The sequence below is a fragment of the Haliaeetus albicilla genome, chromosome 4 (genome assembly GCF_947461875.1).
Source record: "Haliaeetus albicilla chromosome 4, bHalAlb1.1, whole genome shotgun sequence".
Lineage (NCBI taxonomy): Eukaryota > Metazoa > Chordata > Aves > Accipitriformes > Accipitridae > Haliaeetus > Haliaeetus albicilla.
The window spans coordinates 24085898-24108384 of NC_091486.1; the positions used below are offsets into that span (position 1 = coordinate 24085898).

A 22487-nucleotide genomic window follows, 5' to 3' on the forward strand; every position below is an offset into this window, starting at 1 on the left:
AAAGGAGGAAAAGTTGTCAGACTGAATTATGGTTACAGCCTACATGCAGAGGAGTCAGGAAATGAAAACATAATTTCCCCCAGCCACCCAGGCTCCACATTAAAGCTGTTGCGGACATCAACCTGAATGAACTTCAGTACCTACAGTTGTTCACAGGGGCTGAATTGCCATTGGGGTGGGAAAAATCCCTTTGAATTTTCTGGTTTTTATGTGTATAAAAAGACAACCACAACATCACGTTAATGTACCCTGCTTCCCTGTCAGGCATTTAATACAGTTGTTTTTTGTGACTTGCTTTGCTTAGCTTTAAGTAGTCTTCTTTTGTTTCTAACCATTATCAAAGCCAAACTCTGTGTTTCTTGGGGTGTCTTTGCTGCAAATCAGTGCAGGCATGGAGGACACCTAGGATTCACATGAATTATTTCATTAATCTTAACAGAAACTTTTCCTTCTTTTTACTCCCCGTTTTCCCCCCAAATGAAGATCTCGGCCTGTGATAAGCATTAGAAGAAGCATTACAGTACAGCCTGACAGAATTGATCTAAAGAAAAAGAACCCTGAGGACCGTAGTGAAATATGGTAATTAAAAACAAAAATTACTCTATCAGAAGCCTTGGTGTATTAAGTTTTCTGTTGTCAGAATTCATTCTGTCAGTGATGATGTTAAAGTGAAGGGGTATAACAGTCACACAGGTTAAGCAAATGTATCTATATATGATAATTTTGACTTCCTGAATTTGTTATGCCTACTGTACTAAAAGTGTGGCATATGTTCTGTTCATAATGTCCATTTTTGAAAATGAATGTCACTTTGCCACTTAAGACTTTTAACACTTGCAAGTGTCTTAACTTGTACAGCTTTCTCCTGAGTAGAGATGTAAGAGCAAATGCCAGAAAATATTTTTTCTAATTGCTTATCAACCATTTTTTCTTGCTTTGTAATTCAGTTTAGTAAGCAGCAAATTACTGTTCTAGCATGAATAACACAGTCTAAGACTGATAATATCAGTCAACGGACTATTAAAACTTTTCAGTCTGGACCATGCCTTACTGAAGTTAATACTAATTTCTTGCCACTTTTTACAGGATGGATGTGAAAGCATGTTTTCAATATACTGCAAACCCCAGTGATTTAAATCCAAGAATAAGTAAGTTTTTAAGAGAAGTATTTTTTATCTGTTTGTTACATGGTTTGTTTTTTTCTTTTTTTTCTTTAGAGTGTATCATGGAAGAATAGTATGCAAATTATAGTGACTCATCTCAGACTGACCATCAAATTTAAAACGTGACTGAATACTAAGGTCAATCAGCTATCACACTATCTGTATGTAGAGTAACATGTATTTAGAGTCATGCTGGTATATTAGGAAGTTTTGTGGATGACAGACTGAACTGAAGCTTTCTGGGTGATACTACTGCCAGTGAGCAAATGGCTGCCATACAGACCAAAAACATTTTGCCTCTCTAGGTTACCGCTGCTTTAGAAAAGTTTTAAAAGCCCATTTCATATATCACTAGTAAGCATCATTTCTTATTGGAGACTTACTGTATAAAACAGTGTTCTGCATTCGTGAAAATGGTTTTGTGGAAATAGGTAACTGAAATAAAAAAAATCTTCATATTAACAAGAACCTAGAAGACTGTGCCATAAATACAGTTAAAAATGTAAAGCATTAGTTTCTCATGTCTCCTGTTTTCTCTCATTACAATGCCGCTGTTACTACACCTCAGAAAACTGTAGAATTTTGAGAGGAAATGAGAAGAATTTTAAGCCCAAACCTCATTTTCCCCCGGGTTGTCTTGAGTTTCTCAGTAACTAGTAAAAGCTGTAGGATGTGCCTGAATAAGGTCCTGGTCCTTCAACAGGTCAAGTGCTTCCAGCTCTCGGAGGCAGCTCACGTGTGCCCACCTGCGTGCTTCTGAGGCCCGGCATGCTCAGTGCTGTTCCCATCCTTGCAACACTGCATTAGCTCTGTGAATACAGAGATGATTAGAAGATGCACAGAGTTCAGCTCTAATCAAAACATGGCTCAGCATACAACTAGAAAGCTCTAGTCACACTTTTGCCCTCAGTGTTAAAATCAACAGTGTACCTTGACCTCAAAACCCTGCTGGATGCTTAGGTGCTATTTGGGACAAAACAGAAATCAAGGACAGCGAGTCAAGAGTATTTACAAAGTTTTTGTATCTCAGCCCTCTGCTGGCTCAACAGCAGCAATTACATCTCCTCCAGCCAGCTCTGCATGGTGGTGAAGTAATGGGGTACTTTTGGAATAAAAGAATATGGTTTAGAAGGTTCCTTTAGATAAACGCACAGGGTACACAGCCCTCAACTGGAGAGGGACAAAACTGACAGATGGAGAAAGTTTTGTAAATAACTGAAAACAGTTTGTGAAGCCCAGCACTGGCTGAAACAGTCTTCTCCACGTACCTGGAGAAATTAAAAGTTCTTTTTAATAAGGCAAGGGTTCTTTTTTATAGTGACCTACTTTATTTCTTCATATAGAGATCAACTATACATTTGAAGCAGAAAATGAGAGGAGGCAGCTAGGCCTGCCGTCTAGAGTACGGTTTAAGGACCACCTGTCTGATCAGTTTACTGCAAGTACAACCCTAAGGGGACAGAACTCAAAAGAGTGTGTGACAACCAAGCTTGTACTGCAGGTAAGGCAGAGTATTTTATTTCATTTAGATCCATTTAAAACAAAAGTGTGCTCTTTTTTCAGCCTCATGGTACCTTTGTGTAGAATTTAAAAGGCACATGCAATATAAAGTTTCAAAACTAGAAAACAACTATAGTGAAGTAGTACCTTACTACTCCCTGCACACATGCTGCTTCCTCCTGTTGCCTTTCTTACAAAGTATGAATAAAAGTTGTAGCCACTGCAGAATGCTCTGGAGGTCAATAGAGCTGAACTAATTTAGAATAAGAGATGGAATAAATGCCAAAAATGGAGAGCTGTTTCCAACAGAAGTAATTGTTACAGAATTTAATGGTGTGACTGGCTAGGAAAAGAATTTTAATCCCTAGAAAGCTTGGTATGTGCTCTCTTGACTCGGCTGCTACACTGGCCCTTAAAGGTGGCACTGCTCCAGGAGCTCAACAAATTCTGTATGTGTGGCTCAGGAGTAATGAGCCAGCCTCCAAGGCTGCTTTTGACCGCAGCAAATTAAAGAGTGTGAACTTAAGCAATAGGGAGAAAGTATGTTATTTTACTGTTGTAGTGTGAATTCCACTTGCCTGAGTTACCATCTGTTGTTCCTAGGAATTCTTAACAGTGAGAGAAATCATCAGATTGGGAAGCAAAAAAAAAAAAAACCACCAGTACAGCTAGGTTCCTTGTGTTCTTGCCCATTTTTAGAAAATGCTGGTTTTCTATATAGTGAATAGTTTTAATAGGGCAAAATGTAGCAGAAGAGTTTGGTTCACTGCTTGTTCTAATATGTGTATCAAAAGCTAAATGTGTATCATTGTGTTGTTTTTTCTTCTCTGCACTAATTATGTCATTTATATATTTTAACAGGAAAAAATTAAAGATAAGCTACGCCCCATTCCAATATCAGTCAGTGTTAAAATTGCTGGCCTGGAGTCTAGTTCACCGTCCACAAGAAAAGAGAGAGCACTTCCAGATCTTATACCAATTCTAAATTCAAATGAATCTGAAACAAAGACCACAAAAGTAAGCCTTTGATACCACATTTTCCCATAAATCTGTACTTTGATACATCACTGACTTTTAAAGGCTGTAGAAAGCTAAATTACAACCAAAGGAAATAACTGGGGTGGCACTGGACTTGTAACTACTGGCTTTTGTTTTGCATTTTGTTATGAACTTGTTACAAAACATTATGAACTAGATCCTGTGTTTCTTTTGCAACAAAAGGGAAGATAGTATAGCTGCTAGTTTTTTTTTTCTGTCCCCAACAATTTTAGCAGGAAATGTACTTTTGATTAAAAATGGAAATCCATCATCTCCCACTGTGAACACTTGTCCCACATCACAAAATAATGTACATCCTAATTCTTCCATGATAAGGATGCTGCAGCAGCGTTAGAGCTCTGCAGCAGTGACATAGAGGGAGTATCTCGGGTAAAAGATGTCATTTCCTCAGTGCTCACTGAAGAATCAGACTTACAGATGCTTTTTCTCATTAGAAGTGTACCTCTTACTTAGAATTATCTAACTCTGCCTTTTAGTCACATTTAAAGTTCTAAATTATCAGCATCAAGGGCTGTCTCACAAAGAAAAACTGTCTTGACAGGCGAGAAGAGTCAGGTTAAAAATCTTACTCTATCCAGGAAAGTGTCTCTGAGTTCCCTGTAGGTGCTTTATGCAGTGCACATCAGAATCTTGTTTTAAGCTAGTATCATGTGGCATGCAGTAAAAGTGCTTTGGTTTTATTTAGGTGGAGTTCTTAAAAGAAGGATGTGGAGAAGACAATAAATGTCACAGCAATCTGAAACTTCAGTACCGGTTTTGCACTAGAGAAGGAAATGAAGACAGGTTTACTTATTTACCACTGTAAGCCTTGATTAATGCATTGCTAAAATTCAAATTATTAACAAGTGCTTCAAAGAACTTCTGGGAGATAGAGCAGCTTTATTCTGTTAGTCTGGCAAATGCAGCCCTATGACATAGTACTGATCTGTCAGGGTGGGGAAGGTGGGGGAGCGGGCATGAGCTTTAGAAGAAGAGTAGGGGTATGGAGAGAAACGGATACAAGGTGGCCACAACCATGCAGGTGTGGGCTAAAGGTTAGAAAAAAAAGTTTCTAACCCTGGAGAAAGGAGATTGTAAACCAGCCTTGCAGTAGCTTACTGTGTGTAATACTGTTAACTATTATTGAGATGAGGTTTGATTGTGAGTATGATAACATGATATACTATAGTCTAGTAGCCTAAGAGAAGCAGTTACAAAGAAGTGATTTCACCATAACACACAGCTAACACCCTGCTGCATCTCTCCTCCCTGGAGGGCCAGTGAAATTAGAAAAGAGGTGTGAAACAAACAAAAGGAAGTATGTTTACTTACTGTCAACAGTTCGTCTCCTTTAGCAGTGAGTGCCACAACCTGACTCGGATGACAAAACCATGTATACTTTACAAGAAAAAAGTAGGTCAGTAGATTTATTCAGAGAAAATTCATTACTATTAAACATGAGCCAGATGCAAGTGCTGGTTCAGAAATACTATAAGCTCATGATTACTTGAGGGGTATATCAGTCTGTTCTATCCTGTTAACTGCTGCCCACTTCGAGAGACTAAATACTGGTCTGGGAAAAAAAAAAACAAACCTATGACGATTCATGTGTTTATGGTCTTACAATAATTCTTCCCTAACAGAGGGAGTTACATTTGGGTAAGCCACAGTAAAAAGCAAACTCTAATATATGTTTGTTTTCCTAATGTACCCAACGCTGTATACTCCGTTTCTGTAGTGAAAATGGCATGCCAGTGCTTGTTCTGAAAGATCAGAAAGATATTGCCCTGGAGATAACGGTGACAAACAATCCATCTGATGCAAAAAATCCCCAAAAAGATGGTGAAGATGCATATGAAGCCAAACTAATAGCAACTTTTCCAGACAGTCTGACATATTCTGCGTTCAGGGAGATGAGGGGTTATCCTGTAAGTATTTTTAAAGAGAAAAGATACTCAATTTTAAAATATTTTCAGCATATATTTATTTTTAAATGTATTCTGTTTAATCAGGAAAAACAGCTAACATGTGGTGCTAACCAAAATGGCTCTCAAGCAGAGTGCGAACTTGGAAATCCTTTCAAAAGAAATTCTAATGTAAGTTGCACCCATTTTACTCAAGTCATAAAATCTGATTCCTGATTGCAGTTGTCCAAAGTTTCTGTGTCATAACTGGAAATTTGATTTGGATCTGTTTTTTTAACTCTAGAATTTGATGGTGTATTTCTGTAATACTGCACATACTAATATATTTTATAAAATGTTTACATATTCCATGGATGTTCTTTCTTGTCTAGGTAACCTTTTATCTGATCTTAAGTACCACTAAAGTTAATGTTGATACAACAGACTTGGACATTAATCTGAAGTTGGAAACGTAAGTTTTCTTTGTGTGTGTGCTCGCTATGTTTTTACATACAGTTGTAAATGTTTTGAATTAATTTGTTTGATTTACAAAAGCAATTTAATAGTAAAGTGAAAAACTGAAATTTGTAAGATAAACGGCATTGTTTCCTTTTCATTGTAGAACAAGCACTCAAGTTAATTCGACTCCAATTACAGCTAGTGCTAAAGTGGTTCTTGAATTGCTTTTATCACTCACTGGGTAAGTGCTGATAGCATAACAAATGGGGGGGGCTGGGGATGACACTTTTGCTGCAGACTTCATTAAAATCTGATTATTCTCCTTCCCCACCCCCACCTGAACAGAGTTGCTAAGCCTTCTCAGGTATATTTTGGAGGTAACATCATTGGTGAGAGTGCTATGAAATCTGAAGATAATATTGGAAACCTCATAGAGTATGAATTCAGAGTGAGTAATTTAGATTAATGCCAACAGCTGCTTTTAATCAAACAAACAGCTTCTCTCTTTATGCATAGAATACTTGGAAAAGTTGCTAGATTTAAAATTGGCTTTTCTTGTCCCAAAATCCTGACTTCCAGTTCAGAACATGCAGTCTGGCTGCAGACTAGAGCTTCTATGTTTTATGATGATATTTTGAGAAAGTGACCTGAGGCTGGCTGTACACTTTTTTTTCAGAGCAGTTCATGCATGTTCAGTTGTACAGCATAAAACCCTATGCAGGTAGGGAAGAAAACTTAAACCCAGACCCCTAACTGTGGCATGCCCAGGTGTTAGCTGGTGCACACAGACAGCGAGTATGTGTACTTACTGCGTGCAGGATTGAGCAGGCACAAGAAGACACTGTGGGACCCACTCTGAATGTGTGGGTCTGTTCCACTCTTTTGGTCTTCCGCCTAATTAATAAATCAACGAGAAGGCTAAGGGAGGCAATTTTGGTTCTGTAAAAATTCTGTTCATCAGCAAGAGAGTTGCTTTTTCTACATCATTAATGCAAGCCCCGTTGTCTTTGTACATAGTAGTTTGTCAGGATTAAAGTCCATCTGTCAATCCTTTACTTTCTTCTGTACCTTGCATGCATATATTAAAGTAGAAGCAGTTACAATATCTGTTTTAGAACTTGCTATTATGAACAGTAACATGAAGAAAGCAAAAAAATAGGTTGGGAAACAACTTTCAGACTTGGGAGAGCAAGAGCTGGTTATCTTTCTGTGTCAGAGTTCCTCATAAACTTGCAATTTGCCTCAGTTATTTAACTGAATGATTTGTTAACTCTAAATTGGAGTTGTTGTTTCACATGAAGGTAGATTTCTAAAAATCAACAGCTTAAAGTTCATGTTAGGGAATTTTAATCCTTATATGTTTAAACTCTGTATTTACTTGCTAACCAAGTGTGCTAGTTTTAGTATATGCTCTGTTTTTATACTCTGTTTTGACTGTCTTCCATCTCCCTTTAAATTTCCTGTTAGCTGCATGCTTAGAACTTGCTCAAGTCAATAACACTTTCGATAGAGAAGAAAATCCCTTTCAGAAGTATTTCACAGTTTAAATAATATTTGTTTTAACAGGTAACTAACTTGGGCAGACCACTGAAAACATTTGGTACTGCTTCCCTGGACATCCAGTGGCCAAAAGAAATTAGTAATGGCAAGTGGCTGCTTTATTTGATGAAAATAGATTCCAAAGGCTTGGAAAAAGTCTCCTGTCAACCTGAGAATGAAATCAATAGTTTGCATGTTGCGGTATGTTACCCTGCCTTCTGTTAAGGAATTAGTACAACATGAAAGCACCACGGCATGTGATAGTAGGGCATAAGAGCTTGCCTTCAGAAGGACTTTTTTTTTTTGTCTTAAGCAGGTCACAAGCACAATACATGAACAATGTATAAAGGGTTAGGCTTATTAGGAGACTTCATAACAACTAATGAGGATAATATGCTGAAGGATAGATGCTATGTCATGGTGACTGTTTTTGCAATGGGGACTGCTGTCATATGCTCTTATAGGGTGAAATTGCTGATTGCTTTAACAAATTTCATCAGCATTCTTGAAATCTGGTCAAATTCTTACACAGAAAACAATAAACAGGAAACATCTCCCCATCCTGGGGGAATCCATGTACTTTCTTAAAGAGAGAGGGCTTGCACTTAAATTTACTTATTTACAACAAATATGATAAATAGAATTTCTCAAGCAAGTTTCACAGCCCTTCATTGTGCCTATCTAGCAAGGTTTTTTCCTAAACCCTGAGCCTTCATTTTCATTATATTTTTTTATATCTTAAGATCATTTGGGAGTTTTAATTTTCACTATTAAAAGTGCATGCACGTAAACCCATTCTTGTCAGATGACGACATTAGTTAGTAAAACTTTCAGTGAGGGTAATTAGTATACAGTTAAAAAAAATTCATCTACTGACCTTAGCACAATCTTACTCTTTTAGCATAGTAACATTGATAGCCTTTATGTAGAACAAAAATGGAAATAGCATTGAAAGCTTTATAAATCTAAAACTCCCTTGACCTATTAAAGTAGTCAGCTGACGTTTCTTTAGGTAATCTCAAATTCTAGTAATTGTCCTGACTCTACTATTAGCAATACATATAGGTAAGTAGGGATGTATAATGATGTCACTCATGTGCTGATCTTGAAATAAGAAAACACTGAACTCGTTTCTTTGCTTGTATGGGGTCAGAATTAGGAGAATTAAGATATAGTTATGATAAACTACTAAAACTCCTATGTCCTCCCCCCCCCCTTTCTTTTAGGAATCCCATGACTCAAGAAGGAAACGTGAGGTTGCAGAGAAGCAGATTACAGACAGCAAAACATTTTCTTTTTTCTCAGAAAGAAAATACAAGACCTTGGTAAGCATTTTGCACCAACTACAGTCTTGTCAGATACCTCCCCCTGCACTCATAAGAGGGCTTTTCTGAGTTTTGCAGGGTAAAAGAAGGTTATCTCTTTGCTTTGTTTTTATCTTAAATCCAAGTATCGATGCTTTGAAAATTTGACCGTTTAGGTTATCCTACTGATGAGAGAGAAATAGGAAAGAATTTCTGCATAGTTATCTACATTAAAATAAACAGGCAATAGCATCTTCATTGTATTTTCCTATTGCTGTCAGTACAGATTTTGGTTCTTGCACGTAATTAATATAATCCAATTTTTAATCGGGGTGTGTGTTAAACAATTTGTGAGGATGTGTTTTTATTTACATGTAGAAATTTTTAATTGTAGGACTGCAATGTGAATGCACGCTGTGTGGACATAAAATGTCCCCTGAAGGGTTTAGACAGCAAGGCATCTATTGTGCTGCGTTCCAGATTGTGGAACAGTACTTTCTTAGAAGTAAGTCCTCTTCCCTGCCATTTTTGGAAGGTCAGAGTTCTTTCCTGTTCTGTGTCTAATGTCCGTATTTTATTTTGGAACAGGAATACTCCAAAATGAACTACCTGGACATTCTTGTTAGGGCTTCGATCAGTGTTCCTGCTGCAGCTAAGAATGTTAAACTCACAAATGAAGTTGCTCAGGTAGGTTCAACATTTAATGCTAACCATGTGTTACGGTTGCCATGTTTCCAGCTTATCTCAAAGACTGGGGAAAAAACCCAAACCATTTAAAAAAAAAAGTAGCTAAAAGTTTAGCTCTTTAACTTAATTTTGAATTATTTATCATTTTAACCTTTTAACCAGGTCAGAAAAATTCACTAGCATATTGAAATGATACCAGTAGGAACTTTTTCTTCAAAAACATTTTGTAGATGAGAGAGAGAAGACTTCTTGTTACAGAAGAGCTAAGACTGTATAAATTGCAGCTTTATATTCAACATGGATGCTTCTCAAATGTTCTTTCCATCTTCACATATTTTCTCTCCTTTAGGTGCGTGTTACTGTCTTTCCTGCAAAACCAGTAGCACTTTATACAGGAGTACCTTGGTGGATCATCTCTGTGGCCATTTTTGCTGGAATACTGATGCTTGCACTGTTGGTATTCTTACTATGGAAGGTGAGGTTTTATTCATCTGGTTATTTTATATTTCCTGGTCTACAGCTGATGAGACGGCAAATGATTAAGTATTTTGGTTTGTATTTGGGACTCAAAACAGAGCAAAACTGCCCAAACCATAGATTACCTTTATCCATTTTTCAGTTTTGCAACATTTGGAATTAAAATGGTTACATGGGAAGACTTGTTATGACATTTTTCTGTTTGCACATCCTCAAAAGGGAGTATTTTGAGGTCTGGGCAAAACTTGAGACAAATGTTCAGAGACCATAGTTACTTTGATATGGATGGATACAGCTAATTGGGGCTTCTGCAGTTAGGTGTAAAACTTCATGTGAACCATGTACAAATGTTTTAGCAGGGCTTTGTTATCATAACACTAGAAATGCCGTTCAGCTGATGGTAGATGAAAATAACCAAAAGGTACAGAAATAATACAAAGCCAAGTGTGCTGGTGAATGTCTGTAGTACTGGCCTTTTATCTTAGAAACCCTGAAGGAGGAAATGAGTGTGCATAACAAAAGGTTAACAGTTTGCAAAAGAAAAAATAAAGTACCTATTTTTCTAACTACCTTTGGCATTTTTACAACTAACTGTGGTTCCAAGTATAACAGGGCAGTCTTTTTACTCTTAGTTTTTACAGGCATAGGCAGTTAGTATTTGCTGTTATGGGATAGCTGAAGGTCATTAAGAAAGAGGGGAAGAAGAATATCCTGTCACTTGCTTTCTTCTGGAGAAGCTGCACCAGTTAGCTTTGCTGAGGACCTACTATTTGCTGCAGGTTACTTCTCACAGGATAGTTCTGACTTCCGTATTTTCTAATAAATGCCCAGCTCCTGCTGCAAATCTTCCTGATGAATTAATACTTTGGGTGGGCTGTTAGGTTATAACTACTAGTGGTTTACTGCACATGAAAACACATTTTTCACAGGCACACCCACAGTGTACAGTGCTTCTTTTGATGACACTGTGCCAACTTATGAAGGACAAATATGGTACTTCAACGACAGTTACGTGATTGGTTTAAGACAAATGCTTGTGATGTACAGGTCAAAGCAGTACTCATCTTTGTTCTACCCTCTGTTTTTGTGTCTCCTGTGCAGTAGTTCACTAACAGGTTTCTGTATAGACTTGTTTTGGCTCTTCACAGCCAGCTTTAGTTGCTATGGACATATTTTATAGTAGTTTTTCTTAAAAAAAAACCAAAACCAACAGATGCACTACAAATTTAACAAAATGCCTCTAAAATACTTCAGGTTATTCTGTTATTTTACACATCAAGTTAGTTCAAGTTCTCAGATCTAGAAATGGCTAAGTTCTTGTTACATTTTTTTTTCTGCCTGTGAAGGGATAATAGGAACATAGTTCACAGAGTTAATTTAAGTCAGTTTTAATAGGTTTGACTTCTTGCAGTCCACAAAAATTGACTAAATACCTTGCTTCCTTGTAGTGTGGTTTCTTCAAGAGAAATAAGAAAGATCATTACGATGCCACATATCACAAGGCTGAGATCCATGCTCAGCCATCTGATAAAGAAAGGCTTACTTCTGATGCATAGTATTGATCTACTTCTGTAATTGGTAATTGATGATATTTTTTAATTTTTAGCTGTGGCACTTGCTATGGTTGCGGTGGCTAACTATGAAGCTTTTACTGCATATGTTCTATTAACTTTTGGATTTCAAACTATTGTACTTGCTTGCTCATTCTGTCAATAGATTTTCAGCTTTTGGTGCACGTGAACAAACAAGTGTTTATCTTGGTCTAAAAAGCTTGTTTATTTCTCTAGAAAATGTTGATCCATGGCAATGGTTTTTAGTCTTTTTTTTTTTTAATTTATGTTTTAACAGTACAAGTAAGTTTTTAAGCTTGAGAGATGGTAATCCAACACTGCAGAGTTGAGATTTAAAGCTAAGACTATGTGGACAATAGATAAACTTGCTTTACTAACCTTCTGTGCATGCTAAAAGGTACATGTTGCTTATAATGAAAGGGGTTTTCATAATGAGAATTTAATTTGCTGTGGAACCATCTGTTTTCCTTCAGTTCTAAGGTATACTTTTCTAGGAATGTACTTTCCTCTGCTGAAGCTACTAGATGCACGATGCTTCTAGCAACCTTTACTCAACTTAAGATGTTACATGCATGTACATTATATTAAGTGATGCTTGGGATGAGGGGGTGGGGAGGAATTCTTAACTAAAATACATCAGAACGGTGCTTAATGAAAAACTAAGAGATGGCTAAAGATTTGGTCTATGCCTCAATGCAATTTTTTAAAAATTGAGTTCCATGTAAGTTTTATTATTTAAAAACCAACCAACCAACCAACCAACAACAAAAAACTCACCACCTCAAATACTATGAACAAAATCTTGCCCCTTTAATCTTTTTTTTTCTAGTAGTATCTAATGAGAGCTGGATGGCACAATGTCTCTTAACCTTAGTCTTGACATCAGTGACCCATAAGCATGTAAAGTTGAGTGTCTACCAATCATCATCGTTGTAATGCTGTGGCCATAACTACATTTTGTTTTGAGGAATGGACTGAAATTAATTTTCAATATTTAAAATCTGTTTTTACAGTGGCTTTGAATAAAAAAAATTGCAGGGCACAAATAAGCTGTACTAGATTTCATCTAGGGAGACTTGTCGTGGCACATTACAAAACTCGCAAGTTAATGTCTGTTTTATTTATCCCATGGCAAACTAAGCAAGTCTCATGTTCTAATGCTGCATATGTGTGTGTTAGTTCAGGTGACTACAGTTGAGATGTGGTGCTTGGGAAAACAAGGCCCTACTGTAACTTTTCTTGAAGGTCCTGGAAATCTTTCTGTAGGTTTTTAAAGGTAAATCATGTCACCATACAGAAAGATACTGAAGTACATACCTACCTTTGACACAGAAGCAAGCTTTCCTGAACTCTATCTACTTCTTTGTGTAGCATTAAATTCTCTCATTATATGAATGAATAGCTTTATAAGACGACTTAAGAATTGTAAAACAAATTTAGAAAGTTAATGGAGGGAGGGAATATTTTTAAGGTATTAGATTACCACCAGATTGTCAGACTGCCATTTGTCTTCAACTGGTGCTGGAACAACTAATGTAGACCTGCTGGCTCACATTTTTACAGCTAAGTACACTACATTTTTGGCCTACATATGTTTGTTTTCAATTTTCTTACCTGTGTATCTGTGCAAAGGAAGAATTTACTGCCTCTATAATTGTAGTGCTTTGGCAGCAATTCAAACCTAAACTGTTCTTTTTCTTCTCTGCCCCAGTGCGGGTTCTTCCAGCGTTCTAGGTACGAAGACAGTGTCCCCCGATATCATGCTGTAAGAATTCGAAAAGAAGAGCGACAGATCAAGGACAGGAAATGTAAAGACCTTGAGACAAAACAATGGTTCACAAAATGGAATGAAAATGAAAGTTACTCTTAGGGAAAGATTCTTTTCATCCACAAAGTTCAGATAGAAGTTAAGGTTTTCATTAATGGAATACTGACAGAATTAGACCTATGAACACTATGGACATTCACCATTTGATTGTAGATATTACTACTTATATTGAGGCTTTTGTTTGCACAGTTAAAATTGCTTCAACAGACTTTATTTGCATTATTTAATTTCCAGACTGCCTCTTTCCCCCTTCAAATCTAACTCACACTTTAGACAATGCTGTGTTGATTTAGGGTCTTTTCTGCAAAATATGCAAAACCACTACCAGCAGACCTTTTCCTGTGATCCTAACCTTATTCCGAGGTATGCAAGGAATGCATGGTTAAGGTCAAGACAGGTTCTCCATCCTTCCCTCAACACACAGTGGCCTTAACACACTTTGTTCAAGTATAATCTGAAGACCTGCAAATCTGCTTTAGCCATAAACTTTGCCTGCTGCAGTAGTTAGGGCTTAACAAAAAGCATCATCTTAAATTACATGTGCAATAGGTCATGTTGCTTGATTTTTCTTTTTTTTTTTAAGATCAGATTGTGTGATTCTTATTCACAACAAATATACACAGTTTTTTTTTAAAAGAGAGGCTTGAATAGTAGATGTACTTTTTGTATATATATATATTTTAGTTGTTTTTGTATTTATTTTTGTTAGAAATCATTGTCTTTGACTAACTGTTAGGACAAAGATTTAAGTGAACTTTCAACTCCACTGTGTTTTTGAACTTCAGATTATGAGACTTGAGGCTTTAACTGCATTTTAATAAGTCACTGAAGGTGCCAATGCTTTCTAAAAATGTAAATATTTATTCCAGTGATGTGTATGGGGGCTTTTTTTTCCTGATACTTGTAACTTTATGTAATAGGAATTATCAGGTCTTGTAACATGATTTATGTATTACTTCAGACCATTTAATGATTTGGACACCAAGCAGAAATAGGGTTTTTAGATACAGTTTTATACTTACTGCAAGAAAGTGAGAGGTTCTCTGGAAACAGCTTTCCAGCTTCATAAGGACTTCCTGTTTGGCAAAAGGCATTGACTACTGCAACTGTTACAGAGCACTTGAAGGAGGCTATAAATGCCTAACTTACTTACCTTAAGTATGGGGATCTGAGCTGATCCATGTTGAGACTACTGAATCGTCTTGAATACCTGAATGTTGATAAAAGTAGAACCACAATGTTGTGTTTATCAGTAATCTAGTTATTGTAACATAACTGATATAACTATTTAAAGAATTTACTTTTTTACCCATGTTCTAAAGCTTTGGTACTATTTAAGAATGAAGATTTAGTTCACAATTGCTTATTCCATGTGAAACAAAATTCTGCTCAAAAAGTATGCACGTTAATTGCTAGTAATTTGAACTATGCAAAAACCTCTTGGTACTTTTTCCCCTCATAGGGTAAAAACCTGCTAGGAGGGCAGTTGTCAAGTGTCTTATTTTTACTACTAACTTTGAACGTGCCTTCTTGGAAGGTGCTGTCACCTAAAAAGTCATCATTATAGGAAGTGCATTGATTTAATAATAGACTCTTCTTTCTCCCACTAAATAATCTCAGTATGCTGTGACCCTGATTTTATGAACACTTACACATGTATTTAGCTGTTACCCAGTTTTTGAGCTTTTAAAATTCTAGCTTATTTGCTGAAAGGCTCAGTAGCATCAGAAGCCAGGCTAATCAGGGGCTAAGAAGCATGACAAATAGCCTTAGATTTAAAAGCAGATTGTGGCCCTCACCTAAGAACATGAATGTCTTAGCAGTGTTAAACTGAAAGTTCTTGAAAAGTAAGTCATGTCACTGGTATACTTCTATCTCAAAACTTTTTTTATACCAGATAGCAATGCTACATCATTCCATGATTAGAAATTACCTGTGGATATTTGTATAGAAGTGTGAAATAAATTTTTTTTTAATTAAACATTGTTTTGTTAATAGCGATTTCTTATCATAATTAATTGAGTTGAACTTAGCCAAGTTCACTGGAAGAGTAAGCTGAAAGTTGCAAGCTTTAACAAATTGTCTCATTTTCAATATTGCCATAACTCTCACTGCCCTCCCCCCTGCAATGGGGCAGTGTGGTGGGTTGACCATGGCTGTACACCAGATGCCCACCAAAGCCATTCTGTCACTTCGCACCCCCCCTCCCCCCTCAGCTGGACAGGGGAGAGAAAATATAACAAAGGGTTCATGGGTCCAAGATAAGGACAGGAGAGATCACTTGCCAATTACCATCATGGGCAAAACAGACTCAACTTGGGGAAAATTAATTCAATTTATTACCAACCAGCCAGAGTAAGGTAATGAGAAATAAAACTAAATCTCAAAATGCCTTCCCTCCACCCCTCCCTTCTTCCTGGGCACAACCTCACTCCTGGATTCTCTACCTACCACCCCCAGCAACGCAGGGGGACAGTGTTTACGGTCAGTTCATCACGTTACCTCTGCTGCTTCATCCTCTTCAGGGGCAGGACTCATCACACTCTTCCCCTGCTCTAGTGTGGGGTCCCTCCCACAGGAGACAGTCCTCCATGAACTACTCCAGTGTGGGTCCCTTCCACAGCATGCAGTCCTTCAGGAGCACAGTGTTCCAGCATGGGTCCCCCGTGGGGTCACAAGTCCTGCCAGAAAACCTGCTCCGTGGGCTCCTCTCTCCACAGGTCCTGCCAGGAGCCTGCTCCAGTGCAGGCTTCCCGCAGGGTCACAGCCTCCTTTGGGCACCCACCTGCTCCAGCATGGGGTCCTCCACAGGCTGCAGGTGGATATCTGCTCCACTGTGGACATCCATGGTCTGCAGGGGGACAGCCTGCCTCACCATGGTCTTCACCAGGGCTGCAAGGGAATGAATCTCTGCTCTGGTGCCCGGAGCATCTTCTCCCCCTCCTTCACTGACCTGGGTGTCTGCAGGGTTGTTTCTCTTACATGTTCTCACTCCTCTTTCCAGCTGCCATTTCTGTGTGCCCTGCAACTTTTTTCCTTCTTAAATATGTTATCCCAGAGGCGCTGCCACTATCACTGATTGATTGGCTCAGCCTTGGCTGGCAGCAGATCCGTCTTAGAGCTGGCCGGTTTTGGCTCTGTTGGACATAGGGGAAGCTTCCAGCAGTTTCTCAGAGAAGACACCCCTGTAACCTCCCATGCTACCAAAATCTTGCCACACAAACCCAATACAGGCAGATAAGGCAACTGCAGGAGATAGATAACACAATCTGATGCTCACAGGCTCTCTGCTGCTTGCTGCCATTTCCAGCATTGCTGAGTCAGGCACAAAACCTGGCAGAGCAGGTTCTGGCAAAGCACCAAGTGTCAGCTCCCATGGGGCAGAGCTACTCTTTCCCTCCACACTTCACTCATGCTGCCCAGGGGTACCTTCAATCCAAGCAGCCTTCTAAAAGCTCCCCTGCCAGACAGGTGTTTCTGTAAATAGGGGAGATGGATGCATCCCCCAAAATTAGTCAAGGACTTCACACGCCTATCTGTGTTTAGCAGTGGAAGTTTGACACTGACAGTCAGTTACATGGTTGCAGGGTACAGCTTCAACTCCACAAAAACACCCAGAAAAGCCAAAAAGATGCAGGGAAAAAAACCCCTAACCCAACAGAGGAAACCTGTTGTTTATCTATCTCCATTTTTAGGATGTTAACCCTTGCTCACCTTTGCTGAAAGGAAAGACCTTTTGTTAAAACAAAGCCTGAAGATAAGGGTTAGCTAGATACATGGTAGACCAGTGTTGTTACAGCCAAGAAACTTCTAGGACTAGAACCAGAAGATGCTGCTAGATCTTTCAGAGCACGTAGACTCAACCTGCTTTTATTAAACAATTATTCTCATTTACATAACTACACCCACAAACGTTGCCCACAAGACAAAATACGGACTGGGAGAACAGTTAAGTAGCTGATCATAGGAAATGCAGTAAAAATATAGTATATTAGTTTTTATATATGTTCATATATACTATACACACATGTAGTACTAGATGTAGTACATACTATATACACGGTAGTACAGTACTATACATAAGTGTATGTGTATACATGCATATATAAAACCTAATGTACTATATTTGCTGTGTATATATATAGTGTTTGTGTGTAGTATGTATATATAATACACACATACTATGGGCTAAGGTACATAAATAGAATGCTAGTAAACAGCAATACCTTCACATATGTTTCACTGTCACAGCACAGGAGACATCTCTTATGACAGAAGCTTTCAATACAAGGGACTATCACAGCAGAGATTCAATAAGTACCTGGGCAGAAGTTGTACGTGGAAGAAGAGATGGAACAGGGTGCTTGGATGCAAATGTCAGGAATTGGCACATAAGGTGAAGGGAAACTTTTGAAAGCAGCATTGAAACTCCAATCCCCATTTGGAGCACCTATGTTACAATGCTAACCATCACTGCAGCAGCATGTCTTGACTAAAATAAACAGAACCCGAAAGCTGCTTATGTGCAAACAACTGAAATAATAACTTCTCCCAGCACAGAGTAGGTGAGAGTGTCAGCAGTCGGTTTGCAAAACCCAGGACAACAAACTGTGATGAAAGAGGCAACTGTAGCCAGTGCTCTGAGCCAGAGGCAGCGCACAGTCATGCTTCGGGGGGCTTGCCAGACAACACACCCCTGTGTGGCAACAAGAATGTGAGCGGTGTATTCCCCTATGGTGGCTCTGTAAGCAGTTGCTTCAGTTTTTATCCCAGTCCTCAGACATCTTTAAATGTCCATTTGTCTTCCCAGGCTGTGGATTCATAATTAATACTATACACCTTTTATAACCTCATAAGCCCTGCTGGAGTCCTAACCATGATCCTCATGAGGAAAACACTGCAACTCTTCACCCTGAAAGACTGCTGCAGAAACCAGCCTTAATCTGCAGCCAGGGTGTGATACTGTCATTGTACAGGGGTGGTGGACCCGCAGTTTGCATTTTCCAAACTTGAAGACAGACCCCCTTTCCTCCTTCATCTTCTGGCTCTGCAAAATGGTTGTTTGCAAGCAGCACCTCTTCAGGGCCGTACCTGCCTTCAAGATCCTAGAAGACAGAGGCATCGAACTGAGTTTTTAACAAGGTGTCCTTGCTGCTAGCTATCACAGAACAACATAGACCCTCCTCACCATTGATATACAGTGCTAACTATTTAGTTCCTCTTCTCTCTCAATCTTGGTGTCTTCAGGGGATAGGGAAGGAAGGGACAGAAAAGTCAAATACTTTTGCCAGGAATGTATGAAATAATGCAACTGCTAAGTTGATTAAAAGGAAGTTTGTAGGATATTGCTTGGTTTTTTGAAGTGGAGGGGACCAACAGTTAACATTACAGAGCTGAGAAGCGTATCATTGTCAGCCAGCTTACCCAGACAGCCTGTGATTGACTTCCGCTTAGCAAGGAGGAACATAAAAATAGCTGTTCTGGACTAGACCACAGATCCACCTGAATCAGCATCCCACCTCTGACAATGGCAATGACAATTAAGCGGCATGACGGTGATACTTCGTTGTTCCTGTTCCCACAAAAAGTTAGTGTCAACTTCAGTGCTATACAGCATATTTTTCCTATGAAATGAAAAGCCATCCATGATAATCATAAAACTTCTCCAACTGCCTTCTGATCTTGAGTCACAAAGTTGTACGCGGCAAAAATTCACAAAACCCAAAGTTTAATTATACACTGGGTAAAAAGAAATAAACCCATCTGTATGCTGTTCTTGAATCTACTACAATTTCATAACTCATACAGAAGCCACTCCATACTTTTGACCAACTTCATCACCATTTTTCTTTCTATTTCTACTCCCGCAAAAAAGAGACCAAAGCCACATCAGACCAATGTAACCCTACAAATTTTCTAGCATAGCAAAAGCAGCTGAACTTACTGACAAAAACCTAAGAACAACAACAAGCCTTTGTGCAGAGTAAGTACACAAGCTGAAAAGAGACATGGATAGATGAACCAGTTGACTGTGCAGGCATCATAGCAAAGCATATAAACCATTGGAAGAAGAGAAAGAGAGATTCTATGGATATATGTACCTGGCAACTTAAGTTTTTTTTCTTAATCTATGATGCACCTATTTTGGAGGAAAGGGAGGAAAAGAAAAAAAGCACCAGTACATGCAGCAACCAAGAATGGTGACTTCCAGTAAGAGGTTATATAAGTATCACCCTAACAAACCAAGAATTCTTTCTGTGGAACACCCTGCAAGAAACCTATGCTTCGAATTACCTTATTAAACCTTAAATTGAAAAAAAAATTAAAATGTAATTGCTTAGGCTAAAACTAAATGCTTTCTGTTTTTTCAATTATCTTGAAGTCTGATTTGTTCTGTCCCATTTAAATTATGGGTCCAGATGTATTATAATTTCAGGAACACCAGTAAGCAGGAATATGAGTAGAAAAATGCCAAATGAAAAAAATAATACACTTCTTTTTGGTTTGCATAAGAATTTGCAGGAATTGGCACATCAGAACTCCAGCTACTGTCACACTGGATGAGATCAGAGTAAGTCCCCAGAAGATCATGAGAGGAAACGGGTTTTCAAAAGGGATGGGGCTGGGAGAAGAGAGAAAGAAAATTCAAAATATTCTCCAATATTTTAGCAGAACATGTTTACATGGAGCAGTATCTGATCAGTAGTTTAAACAAGACCAAGAAAATGCCTTTAGGTAAACAGAGAGGGTTTGTCCTGCTCCAAACACAGCACTTAAAGAATTATCCACAATTCTTTATCCACAGTTACTTCTGTGACTGCTCATCCTGCATGATTTTCCCTGAGAAAAGTGCTCACTGTTTATATTATTGAGAATGGCCTCTAGCTTACAAAGTACAATGATTTATTCAGCCTCTGACAGCCTCTGCCACAACTTCTGGCTGGGGACTGCTGTCCAAAGATAACTTTAGGCAGTAGGCCAGTTTTAAGGCATGCCTGTAAGTTGAAACATCAGGCCTCAAGACAGTAACATACAGGCATAAAGGATGAAGCCAATTGAAAGTCATCATAAGATTGCAACAACTTAGGAATACCCAATTTACTGCTTGTAGGCACTGCTTTAAACTCGTGCTAGCTCACAACTGAGAGGCCATTATAAAATGGTTTTAAGCACAGCAATTCGTAAGTAGGAGTCCCAAACTATTACAAACTTGAGTAGCATGAGCTGCTATTTGGTGCTTCTGGGGGAGGCCTACAAGAAGCAATAATGCAAAAACTGTCAGTAACCTCTATTTGTAGAAGACTTGCAGAGATAGACAAGCTGTTAGTTCACCCCATCAGCCGCCACTCCCTGACCAGAACAGAACAAGCCATTAATTTTTTGGCACAAGATGGAGGTACAGTCTGATTACAAACCAGGTGAAGCAGTCTAATCCTGAATTACCGATTCATTCTTACGTACTATTGGTGCAGTTACTGCTCAGAAAATTGCCTCTGGAGGCAGACTGAATCAATGTTTTCTGTATTTCAATGCACCATCAAAAAAACCCCAACCCAAGCCCTTAATTCATTACGGTATCTTCATCTCTCTAATGGGAGGCTCCAAGCAATCCAACAAAGCGCTGAACAGATAAATGTGACAGAAATAGCAAAATGATTCCTGCTCTAGCGGAGGCCATTGGATATCCATCCCTGCTATCAGATCATGGACAAGTCACAGGTACAAGGCATGTTTAAAGGAAACCAAGCAATACTTAAGAGTTGATTTCATAAGATGAATTTCTGGGGCAAATACAAGTATCCACAATAAAAGAAGCAAGTGATATAGGGCCAGATCCACTATTGGACTGTATTGCATATGATTTTTAATTACAGGATTCAATATCGACACTGCAGTAAATTTATCAGAAATGCTTATAATCACTCTTAACTGCCTTTTTTGTTAATGTTCTGGGTATTTCTACCTGAGCAGGACAAAAAACTATTAAATACCACTGTTTGGTACCTCACATGTTGCATTAGTAGCCTAAAAGCCGGTAAAGCGATTGAGCGTGACGTACGGTCCAAATACTTTTCAACCAATGAAGACACGTACTGTGTTCATTGTTGACCGATCGGGAGTGTAACTGTAAAGACAGAAGCCCTACTTTTCCCCTGTATTTTTTTGTTTCTCTTTTTCCTGACAGCTGAAACCAAAGTTATCCCTCCTCTCGTTTTTCTCATTGGCACGCTGTAACACAGTGCAAGGCGCGAAGGGCTGGAAGAGGCCGTAGTGCCCCTTCCCATACCATCACGTAGCTAAGCGGACACAAGGTGCACTAGTAGGAAGACACACGGCTGTAAAGTCGCGGGTTAAAACCCTCAGGTCAGGCTCTGCCCTCACGCCGGCCGGCAGCGGTATGAATAAAGCCGGCGCTTTTGCGGGTTTCCGCTACCTCCCGTTCCAGCCCCGCGGGTAACCGAGGCCGGCAGCCGAGTCCCCGCCGCCACGGCCCAGACCCGGACCCGGACCGCGGCGAGGGGAAGCGGCAGCGGGGCTGACCGCCGCGGCGGCGCCGCCCGCCAGCCCGCCCTCCCCACCTCCCCCAGCGCGCCGTTTACCCAACGGGTCAACCGCTCGGGTAACCCTTCCACGGCAGAACGCCCAGACACCGATGCGTGGGCACCTTTCGGCCCCGCTACGGGAGCGCACCCGCCGCCCGCCGCAGGGCCCCCGCGGTCCCGGCCACCGCCGCCCGCCCCCTCACACCCACCGCCCCTCCGCCGGGGGGCCGCCGCCTCCGGCCCCCTCACGGCTTCCCGCCCCGGGGGTGGTGAGCGCGCAGCCCTCCGCCGGGAAGGCGGCGGCACCCGCCCCCGTGAGTAACGCCGCCGTACCTGTCCGAGGCCGGGCTGCTCCGGAAAGCGAACGCCGCCTTCTCCCGGCGGACGGCCGAGGCACAGGGGCGCCTGAGCGGCCGCCTCAACGGCTGCGACCCTGCCAGCGGGGGCCGAGCTCCTGCGGGCGCCCCCGCCCCG

General features: G+C 39.7%; 1 protein-coding gene and 2 long non-coding RNA genes across 5 annotated transcripts in view; 1 reads left to right on the forward strand and 2 right to left on the reverse strand.

Annotated features, from left to right (window-relative positions):
- Positions 1 to 15451, forward strand: part of ITGA6 (integrin subunit alpha 6) — a 46177-nt gene extending 30726 nt beyond the window's left edge. For 2 of the 3 annotated variants that reach the window (XM_069781411.1, XM_069781410.1), the window contains 16 exons: positions 484 to 579; positions 1087 to 1148; positions 2507 to 2664; positions 3525 to 3680; positions 4408 to 4523; positions 5440 to 5629; positions 5714 to 5797; positions 5998 to 6077; positions 6228 to 6305; positions 6410 to 6512; positions 7631 to 7804; positions 8830 to 8928; positions 9302 to 9412; positions 9496 to 9594; positions 9944 to 10069; positions 13354 to 15451. In XM_069781411.1, the coding sequence (XP_069637512.1) occupies positions 484 to 579; positions 1087 to 1148; positions 2507 to 2664; positions 3525 to 3680; positions 4408 to 4523; positions 5440 to 5629; positions 5714 to 5797; positions 5998 to 6077; positions 6228 to 6305; positions 6410 to 6512; positions 7631 to 7804; positions 8830 to 8928; positions 9302 to 9412; positions 9496 to 9594; positions 9944 to 10069; positions 13354 to 13512 (1891 nt within the window). In that variant the 3' untranslated portion in view covers positions 13513 to 15451. Of the gene's footprint in view, positions 1 to 483; positions 580 to 1086; positions 1149 to 2506; positions 2665 to 3524; positions 3681 to 4407; positions 4524 to 5439; positions 5630 to 5713; positions 5798 to 5997; positions 6078 to 6227; positions 6306 to 6409; positions 6513 to 7630; positions 7805 to 8829; positions 8929 to 9301; positions 9413 to 9495; positions 9595 to 9943; positions 10070 to 11519; positions 11650 to 13353 lie in introns of all 3 variants that reach the window. The other variant, XM_069781409.1, reaches the window with a different exon arrangement.
- LOC104314867 (uncharacterized) lies at positions 240 to 13396 on the reverse strand. The gene is made up of 4 exons (XR_718215.2): positions 13257 to 13396; positions 6874 to 6958; positions 5034 to 5099; positions 240 to 1972 (listed from the first exon to the last, which is right to left on the reverse strand). It is a non-coding gene; the product is annotated as an uncharacterized lncRNA (long non-coding RNA).
- Positions 15452 to 17324: 1873 nt separating the features above from the next.
- LOC138685095 (uncharacterized) lies at positions 17325 to 22468 on the reverse strand. The gene is made up of 3 exons (XR_011324324.1): positions 22347 to 22468; positions 21475 to 21787; positions 17325 to 18575 (listed from the first exon to the last, which is right to left on the reverse strand). It is a non-coding gene; the product is annotated as an uncharacterized lncRNA (long non-coding RNA).
- Positions 22469 to 22487: the final 19 nt, after the last annotated feature.